This window comes from Colossoma macropomum, unplaced genomic scaffold, assembly GCF_904425465.1.
Source record: "Colossoma macropomum unplaced genomic scaffold, Colossoma_macropomum, whole genome shotgun sequence".
NCBI classification, from domain to species: Eukaryota; Metazoa; Chordata; class Actinopteri; order Characiformes; family Serrasalmidae; genus Colossoma; species Colossoma macropomum.
Genome location: NW_023494810.1, coordinates 31646755 through 31664245, shown reverse-complemented (window position 1 = coordinate 31664245; position 17491 = coordinate 31646755). Strand labels below are relative to the sequence as shown.

Here is a 17491-nt window from a genome sequence, read left to right as displayed (position 1 = left end):
AGCTGAAATGCATTTTGGTGACATGACTGGTGTGGAACTGTGTAGAATTGTGTAGCATTGAGGTGTAACCGCCATCCCATAGACTGTTGTTGGGCTAGGAGAATCAGAGCGCACATTACGTTGCAGTGCATGCTGGGGACTGTAGTGCAGTGCATTGTTAAACGGGCTAATATTAATAAAAATTTAAATAGTTTTGCGGGCCGGGTAGGATTGTGTCACGGGCCTGATCTGGCCTGCAGACCTTGTGTTTGACACTTTGCGTGTAAACAGTCATCATCAGCGTCTATAATGGGAAAAATTGAAGAGATGTGGAGGCAGTTTTTGATTGGAGCAGTAACACATCTATCATTATTTAATATAATGGTCACACTTTATTTGGATGGTCCCCTGTTACATGACTGGCCTGTTTTTGCTCTGTTGCATGATTGAATTAATTTCCAATGAATTAATAAAATTAATAGATTAAATATTTGGAGGAACTCACTGGAAACTCTGCAGGTCCAGATGGTCAGTCCAATCAGTAAAAGTCCAGCAGCACTGATACACGGTATTACAGATGGCCAAAGAGCTTCAATATAAAAAGTAAATAATCGTATCAGTTATGGAAAGAAAACAACTCACTCAGTCATTTTCCTTTCTGTTATGAATGGCAGCACCTTTAAAGAAGAAACATCTGGAAAGAAAACATGGTGCTCCTAATGCTGCAGCTGTCATGGTGTTACTTTTTCTCAAGGTCCAGGTTCTGAATGGTGGGGCAGTTCATTTCAGCAGAGAAGGAGTCAGAAACTCACAACTTGTGGAGGCCAATAGGGTCTCATTGTGAAGTGTGGACACTGCAGCAGATGCTGAAAAGTAAAAAACGCACCATAAAACATTTAATGATATTTGGAACAAAGCAGGTATTATAAATAAACTCTTTATCCACAATAATGTAAAGCATGTATAGAGTGAAAAAACCTTGTGAACTTTGTTGCTCTCATTATAATTTATTATTCAAATATAATAGCATAATTAGCATTCTACAATTATATACTATATAATATTGTTATAATTATATTACATTATATCATAATTATACAATAGAATTATATAAATCATGCTATTTATCACAATTAGCATAGTTTACTATCAAACAGTAAAGTGATAACTGATGAGGTTGATTCAGTAAAGTTGAGGTAGTTACAGATGAACCTGATAAAAGCAATAAACAAGTGATGAAACTTAAACACACTGAAGTGTTTGTGGATAAATTTCACGTAAGATGTCCGTGTTTTTTTTCAGGCTTTAAGCTGGAAAATAAATAAAAAAAAACTTCAGTTACTCACTCTTTGTCGACTCTGCTGTGGTGATGAAGTGTGTAGAGGAACCTGCTACATACAGATCCACAATCAGACGATGCAGAGAGAATCAGACAGTAGATCATAAAGAGCTCTGATATTCTAACTGAGTTCTACAGTGAGAGGAATAAACTGACCTGCAGTAGATTTCTCTGTTGTTGTGGATGGCGGTGTTGGGGCTGGAAGCAAGTCTGACAAAACAAACACATATCTAACTAATCCGTTTTCTGCACTCGGAGTAATTTTATCCCTGACCTTCCCTTTAAAACCCGATTTTAACATTCCAGTCTGGCAGAGGCTTCAGACTCACCACACTCCTCCTCATCAGATGAGTCTCCACAGTCATCGTCTCCGTCACACTTCCAGCGGATGATGATGCAGCGCCCGGAGTTCTTACATTGGAACTGATCTACACCGCATGTTTTCAGAGCTGCAGAGATGTGACAGTATTGTATCAGAGAAATTGTACAGAGAAGATTACCACTCTGTCATGTCTTCTGGGTTCCTCAAACGCTAGAGGGCGCTCCCGAGCCAGTCCAAAATGAATGGATTAAGATGAAGCATTTGAGCAAAATGCTTAAACATTAAGATAAAAGAATGCATTCATATCCCGAACACAGAACAGCCAATGAGCTGCTCCGCTCACCAACCGATCAGCGCTCAGTAGCAGTAATGTTAGCGTCCTGCTGCCTAAAACCCGTTTGCTGTAGAAAAAAGGAAACATACAGGTGAGATTTTATTCATGTTTTAGTGAAATACATCCAACTTTCTAAAATTAAAGGAAAGTTCTGGGCGAGTGATTAGAAACTATATTTTATTTTTTTGTTTTTAGCCGTTTAGCTCTATTCACCCCGATTCATTGAGCACTCGCTCGTGGGCGCCCTCTGGCGTTTTGCAGTCATGTTTTTAATATAACAGGGGAAATAGGAAGAGGCCAGGCCCCTCAAACCTGGCTCTGATTGTTTTCAGATTGATATTTGATAGTCTGGACAGCAAAAAAGGTGCTTTAAAATGCAAATGCAGTCGTCATCATCAGATCAGTCTCCACAGTCATCCTGTCCATCACACTTCCAGTGGATGGGGATGCAGCGCCTGGAGTACTTACAGTGGAACTGATGCACACATTTGTCACATTTAACAACAGGTTAATACAGTTTAACAGATAAACCCAAAAAACAATGCAACACTTCCCTACGGAGCCCCGCTGGTGACATCCTGTATAAATAAAAATAATGCATGGCCACAGCTTGGTAAGGCATGGGAACGAGATAAGTAAGTCTTGGTCACGACTTAGTAAGGCGTGGGAATGACTTACTAAAGCTATGGAATGAGATCCTAATGCGTGGCCACGACTTTGTAAGGCATGACCCCATTCCCATGGCTTACTAAGTCGTGGCCATGCGTTAGGATGTCGTTCCAACACGTTTATAAGGCGTGGCCACGCATTATTTTTATTTATATGGCCTGTCACCAGCAGAGCTCCGTACGTCCCTATAAAGCATGTGTCCACTTTTCCCAAGCAAAATGTTTACCTAAATGAAAATGTCACAAATCAACAAACTTAAAAAGCCAAACTGTTAAGCATCCTGAACTAAAGCAAACTGTCACAGCATGGAAAATGTTATTTTTCCATTTGTATCTTAGCTGTAATGATGCAGATCAGTGACTCGGATGATGCAATGTTTTTCTTTAAGTTGGGAAGCTGATATTTTATATTTGGCTCTGGAAATGGCCGTTTTCCACTCTGCTGAAGTTTCAGGTCTTGGCTTGGGCCCCTGGGCATGCGGCCACAAAGCCCATTGGATGATCTGGGCCTAGCAGGGCCGAAGTGGGACTTTATTTTGGGAGTCATATGATGCATGATGCAGACCAGCCCATCTACAATTCTAACTCTTTCAACTGCTACACACACAGCATTGCTTTAATGCAAAATGACTTTTTCTAAAATCTGTGCATTTTCATCTCCTTTTTTTATTTGTATCTTATTATTTATATGCCATACTGAGATAAACAAGGTGGATTGAAAGTGATAAAATGAAAACTGATGAAGGTTTTTGTCTAAAATGTGACAATCATGACAGTCAATATGGTACAAACAATGCTAACGTTAGCTAAGTAACTTAATGTCAATGCCCACCTGCTCGGATATGTCCTCATCCTTCTTAATTAGCTTTTTCATACCTTGGTTTTCTGCAGGTTTTGCCGCTGCTGTCCATCTTCACATAGTTCACATATGAAAATTGCAAAAACAGTAATAAAGCTCTGTCTGTTTTAGCCAGCACCACATCATCGTGCTTCATTTGATAATCTCTCGAGCTGATGTTAGCTTCTTATCGGAATTTTCATTCCATCTTAAATAGTGCAGCAGTTAATGCACACGCTAGCGCCAGAACAGGTGATCTTTTGTAATTTGTAAACAATTCCCAAAAACATTCACTATATTAAAAATTGATTTTAAAAGTGAATTCCACTCATTGTTTCAACATTTCTCTGCATAATTTAATCCACTTCATCAGTTTAGAATCAGTAAGTGTTAGATTTATCTTTCTCTGGATATAAAGTAAACTGAGACACATTAACAAGTGTAGCTACACAGTCCAGCTGTACTGAACCTCTCTGTGCAGAAGACCCCACCAGTCAGGGCTGAGAAACATCTGCAACACACAGACCCTCCATCAAGCAATTCACACTGGATACAAACTAAACACAGCAATATCAGCTCATTTCTGAATACAGTGTCAAATGTTGTGACCTCCTATTGTAATCTAACCCTCTGTCTGAATACACAAGCAGCTCTACAAACATCTGGAATCAGAAAAATTCGCCACAAGCATCCGATTGTGTCTCTGATCACCATCACATTATAATGTGTTACAGTTCATCCACACTGACATTTTTACAGTATGCATTACACGAAAACCTTCAGGTTGTAGTTGTTTAATCCAAAATAAAACAATACAGTGGATCAAATCCACAAATTAATATACAAGACTCACTTTGAGGATGAACTTCTAGAATCAGACAGAAGGAGAGGAGGACGATCAGAGCCATTTCACCATCACCAAGAGAGAAGAGAGACACTCAACTCACACAGAGTGACAGGAAAACCACCACTGATCACTTCTGGTCTTTCAAGGCAAAATTCATTTCCTCTTCAGCTCCTATTTTTGGGTTCTGAACATCTCACACATCAATCATCTCTAAAGCATCACTAGCTTTAATATGTGAATGTTACCTGCTCTACAGAAACCAGCCATCATTTCCCATTTATACAGTTTACAGTGAAATAATGACACCAAACTGTTCTGAATGCAGTACAGAGCTGTGTTTACTTCAACAGTGTGAGTTTGTCATTCACAGACTGTGTACTCAACTTCACTATATGAACCTCTCAGCTTTGTACCAAACAAACATACCCCAGGTGAGTGAGTTCCAGATGACTTTTATTTTAAATCTACAGTGATTGTACATTTGATTAACATCATTAATTGAGTCCATCTCCCTGACTCGCTAGCTGAACCAAAAACAGGAGAAAGAGGAGAAATTCAAAGGAAATGGTACCCAGCCCTACAGCCTGGACGATTCTCATTGTAAACAGATAAGAACGGTGTACAGAGTTACTGCACACAGTGTTGTTCTTGTGTATAGTAACAATGGGCTCTTCTCTAAATGCAAAGGAAGGATAACTGGAGTGGCTTTTTCTAAAACAACAAAGATCTCTAAAGATTCTCTAAAACAACAAAGATCTCTAAAGATTCTCTAAAACAAACATCTCTAAAGATTCTCTAAAACAACAAAGATCTCTAAAGATTCTCTAAAACAAACAAAGATCTCTAAAGATTCTCTAAAACAAACAAACATCTCTAAAGATTCTCTAAAACAACAAAGATCTCTAAAGATTCTCTAAAACAAACAAAGATCTCTAAAGATTCTCTAAAACAACAAAGATCTCTAAAGATTCTCTAAAACAAACAAAGATCTCTAAAGATTCTCTAAAACAAACAAAGACCTCTAAAGATTCCCTAAAACAACAAAGATCTCTAAAGATTCTCTAAAACAAACAAAGATCTCTAAAGATTCTCTAAAACAAACAAATATCTCTAAAGATTCTCTAAAACAAACAAAGACCTCTAAAGATTCCCTAAAACAACAAAGATCTCTAAAGATTCTCTAAAACAACAAAGATCTCTAAAGATTCTCTAAAACAAACAAACATCTCTAAAGATTCTCTAAAACAACAAAGATCTCTAAAGATTCTCTAAAACAAACAAACATCTCTAAAGATTCTCTAAAACAAACAAACATCTCTAAAGATTCTCTAAAACAACAAAGACCTCTAAAGATTCTCTAAAACAACAAACATCTCTAAAGATTCTCTAAAACAACAAAGACCTCTAAAGATTCCCTAAAACAACAAAGACCTTTAAAGATTCCCTAAAACAAACAAAGATCTCTACAGATTCTCTAAAACAAACAAACATCTCTAAAGATTCTCTAAAACAAACAAAGATCTCTAAAGATTTTCTAAAACAAATTTAATTTTATTATTTGTAAAGTGTTAAACAGTAATACTGAGTAAAATGGACTGATTGTAGTATTATTATTATTATTATTATTATTATTATTATTATTATTATTATTATTATTATTATTTGTAGCAGTAGTATAGTAATAGTGGTTGTAGTAATATAAAAATGTTTTGTTAAAAATTTGTTTTTTTAATTCAAAATTTGGGTTTCCACCAGACACTACAGGCAGGTGGACCACCCTGCACATAAAGCAAGGAGCACCTGTGTGACCCCTGCTGTACTGCTGAGGGTGTTTCAGCAAAGCTAGACTGGTCTGGTCTTGTTTTTTGTACTGTCCTTTTTTCTAAGAGCCTCCAGGCGAGCCGCATGGTGCTTCTTATCACTTTTTATTTTTTTGCTGACACTGGTCCCCCTTCAAAAGAACCCGTCTGTCTGCATTGCATGAATTTTTGAACATGCTTTCTACTGAATTCTTTACAAGGTCAAACACTGCAGTAGTGAGAGTGTCTGTGTGTTCATGCACAGCAGAGATGACTTCTTCTTCTTCTTTTTCCCATTTCTTTCGTCTCCAGAGTAATACATGAAAATCACCAAGACCTCGTTCATTCTAAAATATAATATAATGTATGGGAGGCATTGGTGAATGTGTTAAATCACACTTCTTGTTGTGTGATTGTAATATTTTCTCCCAAGTATTTGCACATTATTTGCCAACTGACCTGTAATGACTGTAATTACATAGATCTGATCAGAGAGCCACTATCACTGTGACATTCTTTTTGCTATACTATTTGAATAATGAAATTAAATATTTCAGTACATAATGAGCTGCAATTCATAGCATTTACATTAAATTTACATTCAACAAGTCAAGTCTGCACTTTTTTCTGCTCGTTCTGTACAAAATCATGGCAAAAATGGGTAAAACTTTAAATAAGCAGTTTTGATCCTCTAAGTTTGAAGTTAGCTGAAAAAGAAAGAAAGACTGCATTGTGACGCCCCCTGCATTGAGAATGTTAAGAAGCCTATCTGTAATTTAAGCTCATACTTATTAGAGCCCCAAACAAGCATATAATCATCAATACTCACATTAAGATATAGATTTACATAATTTACTTGTGGTAGTCATTGTTATGTTAGCCTTTAATTTCACAGTGAATCAGCTAACAAGATGGGGACCCCCCAAAAAATCTTGCTTAGGCCCGCCAAAAGACTAGAACAGGCCCTATAGATATGCACTTAGTATACCCTGTGTATATATATGTTATATTCATGTGTGCGTGTGTTTTATATATGTTATTATATCTGTGCTTGTACTCATTTAAGTTTATTACATTAATACTTTATTTGACATTATCATAGAGTCGATTAAGTTCTTCATTAGTACTTCATTTATTTATTTCCAATTGTCACATTAATTAATACATTAATAAACTACTTAATAATATCTAAAATAATGTGTGTTATCCTTACTATCAGTAATGATTAAGACATTATTTAAGCTTTTTGTAATAATCAAAAACTACTCAATGAAATCTCAAGGTTATTTCTTATTTCTATCATTCGTTACTGATTAATTACTGTGTTACATAACAAGCATTATTTTCCAACGGTCACATTATGAAATGTGGTGTGGGAGGATCTCTAAAGCTGAACCTTTTGATTTGATTGGATCTTGTGGACGGTGTATTTAATTCTCTAATTCATTTTTACAGAACAACAAATGTATAATAGGAGACCTATAATGCTCTTTTTCAGTGTTTATTTTTGGGGTCTACTAGAATAGATTTACAGGCTTCAATGTTCCAAAAACTACATTTTTCTCATATTGTACATCTCTGTTCACCCTCTGTCCGAAACGCTGTCTTTAAGCCCAATGTGCTCTGATTGGTCAGCTTGTCCATTCTGATTGGTCAACCGACAGAGCAGTATCCTGCTACAAACTCCACCACTCCACTGCTGTGGCTGTTCTTACAATGGTGTTAGTTCTGCTGTATCAGTTTGAGCCAAAGTCTGATCCTGAAAGTCAGGTAGAACAAGTTGGTGAAGCAAATCCACCAAGAGGCGCTTCAGGCACAAAAAGCTACATAACACACTAAAGGAAAGGGAAAAATCAGAAAGGTATAATAGAGTCTCTTTAACGTTTTACTCTGTCCTCATGTGTTTCACTGCATTTGGTGTTCGTGGGTTGTGATGGTGTTAAACTCGGCCTCCAAGCAGCACATATGCCTTTTAATGGTCACTAGAATAGAATTTGATTTTGCATTCTCATTTTCCCTGTAGCAAAGTCTAAAGCAGGAATTTGTGAGTTTAACTGATTAAACCTGATGAGTGACAAAACTGCACACAATACAACACAAAAACAAACATGTATCACTTATCAAGGTCTGTGAGAAGGAAGTTTTTGATAAAGTTTTGTGCTTCCAGCCACGCCCCCACCACTCCCACACCCCCCAGACCAGCCTATATGCATTTTAACCACTAGCACTTCCCTTTCCGTTTCAGCCTTATATACACACTCTGTGTGAGCCTTTATTAGGCACGTTTTGTTTTTGACTCAACCTGTTCTGCTTCTTTCACACCTTCACTTCAACTGGAAACTCTTGCAGACACAAAGGTAAGTTACTCTGATCATTTTCAAAACAAGTAAGATTACTTGAAATGTTTCACCAGATTAACAAAATAGATGCAAAAGTTCCAAAGAAATTCTCAGAAAATAAATTTCATGAACAGCAGAGCCACAGGACAAACACTAAAATCAAAGTGAGGAACTGAAGGTCTCAGATTGTTCATACTTTACTAGCATTGTGTATTTTCTAGTGTCAGTTAGCAGTTATAATTACTGGAAAGGTTACTTATGACTTTCTCTGGAGTTTTGATCCAGATCAAAACAAATTGTGTCCAAGCTACCAAAGAAAAACACCTGAAGAACAAACCAGATTTCACTCCAGCTTCTGTCCAGATTATTATCAGTTTATTTCTTATCAGGATGAATCAGGGCGTGATGTAGTTTCATTGTCATTGTCAAATCTCAGTCTGTTTGGGATTATGCTCAGTGTAAATCTGCTCACGTCTTATTTCTGATACTGAACATTTGCTCTGATAAATGGCATCAATTTTTGTGCTTCAGAGTCACTGTGAGGTTATATTGTCTCTCCCTCCACACGCAAAAAATAATGTTTTTAAAAATGTGATTTTCATAGTTTCCAGACACAATTACTTTCACAACTGTAAAAAAACTGTAAAAAAAAAAGTTATAACTATTATAACTACAAAGTACATCACTTGGGCTGTCCTGGTGAGACCTGAATGAAATGTGTGAGACTAACTAGACTGACTGCTGTTTCAGCTCGCAGTCGGTTTCAGTACTTTTTTCTCATGGTTTGTACAAAATAAATTTTATTTAAAGCTACATTGTTTAATTGCATGTTCAACGTTGTGTCGATAGTGGTGGTCATTACTAACTGCCACTATCTAAGCTCTTGGCCACAGATGACCATGTCTTTGGATTTAGACCCAGTTGTACCACTCAGTGGACACTATTATGTCAAATTAATAAGATCAAGCAAATATCTGTGCTACCACAAATGCATAAGGGCTCCGACCAGCTGGAAAGAAGTTAAATGTGGTAAAAGGGGAGAAACAGTGTGCCATCAAGCAATATTCAAAATGCCCTTTGTTTGTTTAAATTTATTTTGATTAAAGATCACTGGAATTAAATTTTTCGCTCACTCATTTCATTCCAGGTCCTTGTTGGATACAGCAAGAAATGGGCAGCGAACAATCAAGATCAAACACACATGTGGCCAATGCAACCGATAAGTACCTGAGAATTTACTATGAGACATCAAAGATGACGCTTGAAGAGCTTGTGGTCAAAGCAGATGCAGGGTTTGGTTATTCAAACTCGAGTATCTCGGCACAGGCAAACACCAGCACCACGATGGTTTTTAAGCCTGACTCGCGAGTGCGCTACATACGCCTTCCTCCTAAAGAATTCACCAACTTCGCAGGGGAAGGGGAGCTGTTTGCCAGCGTACTTGTGGAAGATAAAGACGACCCAAAGGTCTTCCTCAAGTGCATCTGCATGAACTTCCATGTTCCCAGTGACCGATCCTTCATTGTGACAGGCAGTGAAAACATCAAGCTCCAGAAGTACGGTGCAAGCGTCTGGGTTGATGAGAATGGAATTAACCATCTCAGATATTAAAAATCATTTTGTGTACGTCTTTTTTGTGATTTCTATTCCGATTCATTGCAAATTCATGAGTAAGTTCTTCTAAAACTGAAATAGTGTGCTGTGGGATTGGACAACAGCTACTGTTTAAAGTGTGCTTCATGAATAAAAATTGATTTGATGACTAAATGTAGTCTTATTTACAGTATACAGTCACAGATGATGTAAAATCTAAAAACACTATTAATAATGCTAAGATAATATACAGTTTTGCAGACACACATTACACAAATACAATCATATGCAAAAGTTTGAACACCCCTGGTCAAATAACATGGTCTTTTGCTTTACTAAGTGAAGGTAAATTAATACATCTACTACAGAGAACACACTGATGAGTCTGTGTCTCACCTGGATGTCCAGAGGTAAGTGATGTGTGGGGCCCAAGCTGTGAGATGGTCTCTACAATAAATGGGAACATCCTTCTTACCAGGGGAACATTTCTCAGGAGGAGACGAGCTGTTATTAGTTTAATCAATTTCAGTGTCAATCTCGCACCTAATTAGGGCAACTATAACGGACTGGGGCGAGATGTTCTCAGCATTGGACGGGTCACTGTGGTTTGAGTCAAGTGCAGATGCACTTGACTCAAACCACAGTGAGTTCACAAACCTAAAATGACTAAATGTTCTGAGGAGGGTAACACAAAGAAATTACTTTCATCACAATGAAGGGCACTAATGTTCATTTTAACAGGCTTTGTAATGTGAGAGAGAACTTCCAGTCACTGGGTCACCATCCACAGCAGACAAGTTCAACGGGGTCTTCAATGGTTCCACAGGGATCTGCAGCTGATGAACCAGCTGGGCTTGAATGAAATTTCCCTCTGCTCTGGAATCGATTAGGGCTGAAAACACAGAAACAGAACCAAGGCAATACAAAGTCACAGGCAGAAGAAAAGACTTCAGTACCAACCTTTTTTGTGGGAATACTCACCACATTTTCTGTATTAATGGGTTATCGTGGCAGAAGCTTACAAGCCAGTTCAGTATGTCAAAAGTTATTACATTTAGAAACGTCTGGTTCATTCCAGCTACTTCCTGCCACCAGTGTACAAAACTATAGGGAATACTCCGCAACGGAACAATGACCCTGCTGAATATGAGCAAGAAGTTCATCCTTCATGTACAGCCTTCATTAGGATGATCAAAAATGGCTTTAAATTCACACATAAAATATTCATACACATTTTCTTGTATGGTAGGCCAAAGGGCAGTAGCCCAATCCAACACTTTACCAGTTAACCTTAAAATTATAAATGAGATCAGCTATATCAGAATCATCAAGTTTATCTGGTTTGCTCACGACAAATAGACTAACTTCTGGGTGCACCACAGCTTCGGCTTAAGGTTCAGGGTTCTTCGAGGGTTGTAAACGACTCAAGATTTCTTTAATGTTTGAAGAGATCTGAGCCAGTTGTTTCTGCTGCTTGTTCTCTGGTTAGAACATCTACAGATTGGGCCAAGGAATCAAATTAATCATTATGTTGGCCCAACAACTGTTCCTAATTACATACGGCTGAAATAAGTCTTTAAAACGCCAACCGCATATGGGTCATATAACAGTGAGACTGATCAAATTAATAACAGCTCGTCTCCTCCTGAGAAACGTCCCCCTGATAAGAAGTATGTTCCCATTTATTGTAGAGACCATCTCACAACTTGGGCCCCACACATCACTTACTTCTGGACATCCAGGTGAGACACAGACTCATCGGTTTTCAGCCAAATATTAGTGGGAGACCATGTTGATCATATTGGCTGATATACATCGATTTGTAGCTTCATGTACCATTTATTCTCAGTGCAACACTCTTAGAGCCCTACCAGCTGGAAAGTTGATGCCTCTACCAGTACCACCTCGCCCCGCTATCGTTACAGATCTGCCTCAGTCTCAGGGAAATACAGTAATTCTTACTGTCATTGGTCGCTTCTTTAGAGGTGTCCGCTTTCTTCCTTTCCCACAATTACCTAGTGCTGAGAGTTTATTTACTCATGTGTTTTCATTTTTATGGTGTACCTGAATTTATTGTTTCTGATCGAGGTTCCCAATTTACTTCACAGGTTTGGTCAGCATTTATGGAACGTTTGGGTATTTTTGTTAGTCTTATGTCTGGTTACCATCAACAACCTAATGGACAGTGTAAGAGGGTGAACCAGGAACTTGATACATTTCAGTGTGTTTATTGTCAGAATGATCAACATGATTGCAGACACATCATTTTAACTGTATTTATGCTTATTTGCATTTATTCTGTCATAAAGCATTCTTACTGTATTTTCTGTTGTTTTTATTCTAATAATATGTAGTAATTGTGTGTTTTGATACTTCATGAATAAATAACAGTGAATTCATTCAGTAGTTGAAGTTTAAGAAGTTTAAGGGACAAAATGGTAGATTTACTAAATGAATAAAGATTACTAACACTAATAATTAATGCGCAGCATAATGTGCCAAAACGTATTAAAATCAGTACAAAATAGACCAGAAGATTATTTGCTAATAGAATAATGAAAGACCACATTAATTCCTCATGATTAAAAAAGTTAAACTTTATAAGGAACCACATTGTAAAGTGTTATCAATTTCTGAGTACAGTGTCAAATGATATTACTTCCTATTATATTCTAATCTGTTTGAATGCACAAGCAGCACTACAAGCACCTAATTTAATCTAATCTAATCTACTAATCATTTCACTGTCTGCATCTCCACCACTCTCCCCTCATGAAGAGAAGGAACTCATGTTGTCCACCAGAGGACATCAAAGCTCTGCGATTGGACACTAAAATAGAACATACAAATTGTGCAGTGTCTAGAAATACAGCCTCCTGTAATAAAGACATGCACTGTTGTTCATCAGTGTGATGATATTTTGAAAACATGAGAGAAATCAAGCCTTTCAGTGAAGAAATATAATTTAAAAATCTTACAATTATCTAAAGAGACACTCATGTCAGTGTCCACTTATAGAGGCATCATTCAAGCAACTGAAGCTCTTATGAAGCTGCAAGATCATTCTGTGTGTATGTTGAGATCCAGGACTCCTCCTGGTGTCTCCAGGAGGTAACAATGACATTTTAAATGAGTAGTTTTGCACTGCTGTCATGTGTTTTCACTGATAGTCCTGAGCCATATTTAATTACGGCAATAGTGGGGCATGATATTTATAATATCATAATTAGTGTGAAGACATGATAAATAGAATCTTTAATTTCTGAATATACTTCTGATTTATTTACACAGCTGGCTTGTTTCTTTTCCCTTTTTGTTCAAATACAGCAAAAACACGTTGCACGTTTTTCAAATAACATGGATGGTGGTCAGTTTATCACTTTGAAGAAGCGTCACAAATACAAAACAATAAGGAAGAGCTGCTTCACCAGTATAGAGACACTTAATTGATGGATAGTGAAAGCTCTTTGATATAATGTCACATGCAAATGTTTCAATACCCCTGGTCAAACTGCATGTTTTGTAGTGAAAATAAGTAAAATAAGTTAATACAACTTTACTCAGCTTAACTTTACACAACTTAAACATGAAACTTTCTGTACAATTTAGTGAACATATTTGAAAAAAATGAGAACCGAAATATTTTATTTTCTCTAATATGTTAAATTCAGCAAGCAATTCTAAATTATGCACTAAAATGTGTATGTATGTAAGTATGTTCTCGGTAAAGGATGTGTTAAATTACTTTCTCTTAGTAAATCAAAACATGTTATTTGACCAGGGGGTGTTCAAACTTTTGCATATGATTGTATTTGTGTAATGTCTGTCTGCAAAACTGTATATTAGCTTAGCTTTATTAATTGTCTTTCGATTTTACATCTACTGAAACACATTATAGACAATCATCTGTGACTGTATACTGTAAATAAGAGACTAAAAAAAAACACTTGAAAACTACATTTAGTCATCAAATCAATTTTTATTCATGAAGCACATTTTAAACAGTAGCTGTTGTCGAATCCCACAGCACACAATTTCAGTTTTAGAAAAAAATGAATTTGCAATGAATTAGAGAAGAAATCACATGAAAGATGTACACTTTTCAAAAATGATTATTAATATCTAAAATGGTTCTGACCACTTTCATCAACCCAGACGTTTGCACCGTACTTCTGGAGCTTGATATTTTCACTGGCCGTCACAATGAAGGATCGGTCACTGGGAACATGAAAGTTGAGGCAGATGCACTTAAGGCAGGTGTTTTTTGTTTTCTTGTCGTCCACAAGTACGCTGACGAACAGCTCCCCTTTCCCTGCAATGTTAATGTACTCTTTAGGAGGAAGAGGGATGTAGTGCACTCGTGAGTCAGGTCTAAAAACCATTGTGGAGCTGATATTTCCCTGTGCTGAGACGCTTAAGCTTGAATAACCCTCCCCTGCCTCTGCTTTGACCACAAGATCTTCAAGTGTCATCTGTGATGTCTGATAGTAAATTCTCAAGTGCTTATCTGTTGCATTGGCCACATGTGTGTTTGATCTTGATCGTGCGCAGCCCATTTCCTGCTGTATCCACCAAGGACCTGGAATGAAAAGAGTGGGGAATCAAATTAATTCCACTGATCTTTGATTGACATTCATTTAACACACCGTTGCTCCCTTTTTTCCACAAACGTCTTACTAACTGGTCAGAGCATTTGTGAGTTTGCAGTAGCACAAATATATCCTTGATCTTATTAATTTGACAAAATATTGTCCACTGTTTGGCACAACTAGGTTGCATCCCGTCACAGAGACTTGAGTCAAAATCCAATGACATGATCATCTGTGGCCAAGAGTTTAGTTGGTGGCAGTTGGTAATGACCACCATGGTAGACAAACAGAGCAACCCCTTCTGAAAATGAAGCATGTTCTAATAACAAATAACGTTTTGTAATTAAAAGTTTTAACTTTAAATAATATTAATTTTTACAAACTTTTACAAACAAAAAATTGGTTGAAACCTGAAATCTTGTTTGAATCCTGAAAAAGGCTACAGGCTGAAACAGTCACCAATACAGCCCAAGTGGTGTACTTTGTAGTTACAAAAGTTATAACCAGTTATAACCAGTTTTATAGCTGTGAAAGTAATTGTGTACAGAAACTATCCAAATCAAAGTTACTTTATAACCTCACAGTGACTTTGAAGCACAAAAATAGCTGCCATTCATCAGAGCAAATGCTCAATATCAGAAATAAGACATGAGCAGGTTTACACTGAGCACAATCAAAGTTATGACAATGAACACAGTGTTTGCAAAACTGTAACATGTTTACACTTATTTCACTTCACACGTTTAGGATACTACATATAAAATATACTACATGTGAAATATGTGAAAACCCTGGTTACTAAAAGGAATTTAATATAGTTGCTGGCTCTGATTAGAACACAGAGGGTTTTTAAACAGGAAATGACAACAAAACTACATCAGGCCCTGATTCATCCTAATATAAGAAATAAACTGCTAATAAGCTGGACAGAAGCTGAAACTGAAATCTGGTTTGCTCTTGAGGCTTTTAACTTTGGTAGCTTGAACAGAGCTTGTTTTTATCTGGATCAGAAGAGAGTCCAAAAGAGAGACTCCAGAGAAAGTCATAAACCTTTCCAGTAACTATAACTACCAACTGACACTAGAAGATATACAATTCTATTAAAGTATGAACAATCTGAGACCTTCAGGTCCTCACTTTGATTTTAGTGTTTGTCTTGTGGCTCTGCTGTTTCCTGAAATTCATTTTCTGAGAATATGTTTGAAAATTTTCATCTATTTTGTTAATCTGGTGAAATATCTCAGGTACTCTTGCTTGTTTTTAAAAACATATGATCAGAGTAACTTACCTTTGTGTCTGCAAGAATTTCCAGTTGAAGTGAAGGTGTTAAAGAAGCAGAACAGGTTGAGTCAAAAACAAAACATGCCTAATAAAGGCTCACACAGACACACAGAGTGTGTATTCAAGGCTGAGACACAGAGGGAAGTGCCGGTGGCTAAAATGCGTATAGGCTGGTCTGGGGGCGTGGTAATGGTGGGGGGCGTGGCTGGAAGCACAGAACTTTTTTCTCAAAAACTTCCTTCTCACAGACCTTGATAAGTGATACAAGTTTGTTTCTGTGTTGTCTTGTGTGCAGTTTTGTCACTCATCAGGTTTATATTTTAACTTTTGAGATCAAAACACAGTTAAATTCACAAATTCCTGCTTCAGAATTTGCTACAGTGAAACGAGAATGCAGTTAATCAGATTCTATTCTAGTCAGCATTGAAGGCATATGTGCTGTTTGGAGGCCTTGAGTTTCACACCATCACAACCCAGATACAAAACAAGAGGAGATATTTAGCCATGACTCTCCCATTTACTACAGGAGAGAACCCAGTCAGTGATGGACAAAATGAGACAACATAAACACACCAAATGAAGACAGTGTAAAGACATTGGGGAAACAGTCAGAGGAATAAATACACCCTCTAGCAGATCCAATCAAATCAAAAGATTTAGCTTTAGAGACTTTGTAACCATAGTGTCATTACACTGTTATTTCCTTTGGAAACACTATACAACAATAAAGTTCCTTAGTAACCCACTAAATATGCACCAACAGCTCATGAACAAATATAATAATTACCAGCAACTCATTGTGTTATGCTTATTTATTAATGAAGGAAAATGAGAAGGAATCGGTTGTTCTTCCAGTAGTTAACATAGGAATAAAGTACATTCACGGAACGTATGGACAGAATAACTAGTACAGTGACTAAGATCAACAAATATAATTACTATAAGGTTAACTAACTGAACGTTAGAGATTAATTTCTTTGTGTTAACATCCTCAGAACATTCAATCATTCTAGGTTTGCCATGGCTAGCCAAAACATGATCCCTTGATTTCTTGGGAAACTGGAGAAATTTTGTCTTGGTTATCATTCTGTCATGAAAACGGCTTAACTTTCCCTACTATCTTTTGTTACGACCCCACATTTTGTCTAGGGTGTGTGGGATCAGTAACATGTGGCATTAAAATATTGAACTGGTGAGAATGGATTAGAAATGTGAGGAACAGACCAATATAAAGATTTTGAAGCCATTTTTATTAAAATAAACCTCAATAAAACCAGAGTGCTGTGATACCCAGTACCACACTGGAAGAATCAAACTGAATGGCACCAAAGAAAAGAACAAATCAGAACCTAACCACGCTCGCCTACTCTGAAACAAAAAGTATTTAGCTAATCTAAAAAAAGGAAACCAAAGCTAACTACTCTAAACTTCCCTAGCCAGTAACCAAAAGTACAAGTGGCGGTGCCCTCTGACCTAGGGAGCTAGACAGAGCAGACATCTACGTGGTGTGAATGTATAGGTGCACCCCTCTTACCTGTTTGAAACCCAGGTGGTACAAACAAT

At 37.1% G+C, this 17491-nt stretch overlaps 1 protein-coding gene and 1 long non-coding RNA gene across 2 annotated transcripts; both read right to left on the bottom strand.

The window, feature by feature from the left end:
- Positions 1-732: 732 nt before the first annotated feature.
- On the bottom strand, positions 733-4409 carry LOC118799828 (very low-density lipoprotein receptor-like). The gene is made up of 5 exons (XM_036559898.1): positions 4334-4409; positions 1648-1767; positions 1475-1528; positions 1326-1370; positions 733-845 (listed from the first exon to the last, which is right to left on the bottom strand). The coding sequence occupies exons 1-5, from the start codon at positions 4386-4388 to the stop codon at positions 760-762; spliced, it is 360 nt and encodes a 119-aa protein (XP_036415791.1). The 5' UTR covers positions 4389-4409; the 3' UTR covers positions 733-759.
- Positions 4410-14017: 9608 nt separating this feature from the next.
- LOC118799829 lies at positions 14018-16085 on the bottom strand. The gene is made up of 2 exons (XR_005006139.1): positions 15936-16085; positions 14018-14637 (listed from the first exon to the last, which is right to left on the bottom strand). It is a non-coding gene; the product is annotated as an uncharacterized LOC118799829 (long non-coding RNA).
- Between the last annotated feature and the right edge of the window lie 1406 nt (positions 16086-17491).

Coding starts and splice junctions, on each gene's coding strand:
- LOC118799828 (XM_036559898.1), bottom strand. CDS start 4,388: ATGGCTCTGATCGTCCTCCTCTCCTTCTGTCTGATTCTAGAAGTTCAT. Junction 1,529..1,647: donor ATCTGATGAGGAGGAGTGTG/GTGAGTCTGAAG, acceptor TTGTTTTGTCAG/ACTTGCTTCCAGCCCCAACA. Junction 846..1,325: donor CACAGCAGAGTCGACAAAGA/GTGAGTAACTGA, acceptor TTTACTTTTCAG/CATCTGCTGCAGTGTCCACA.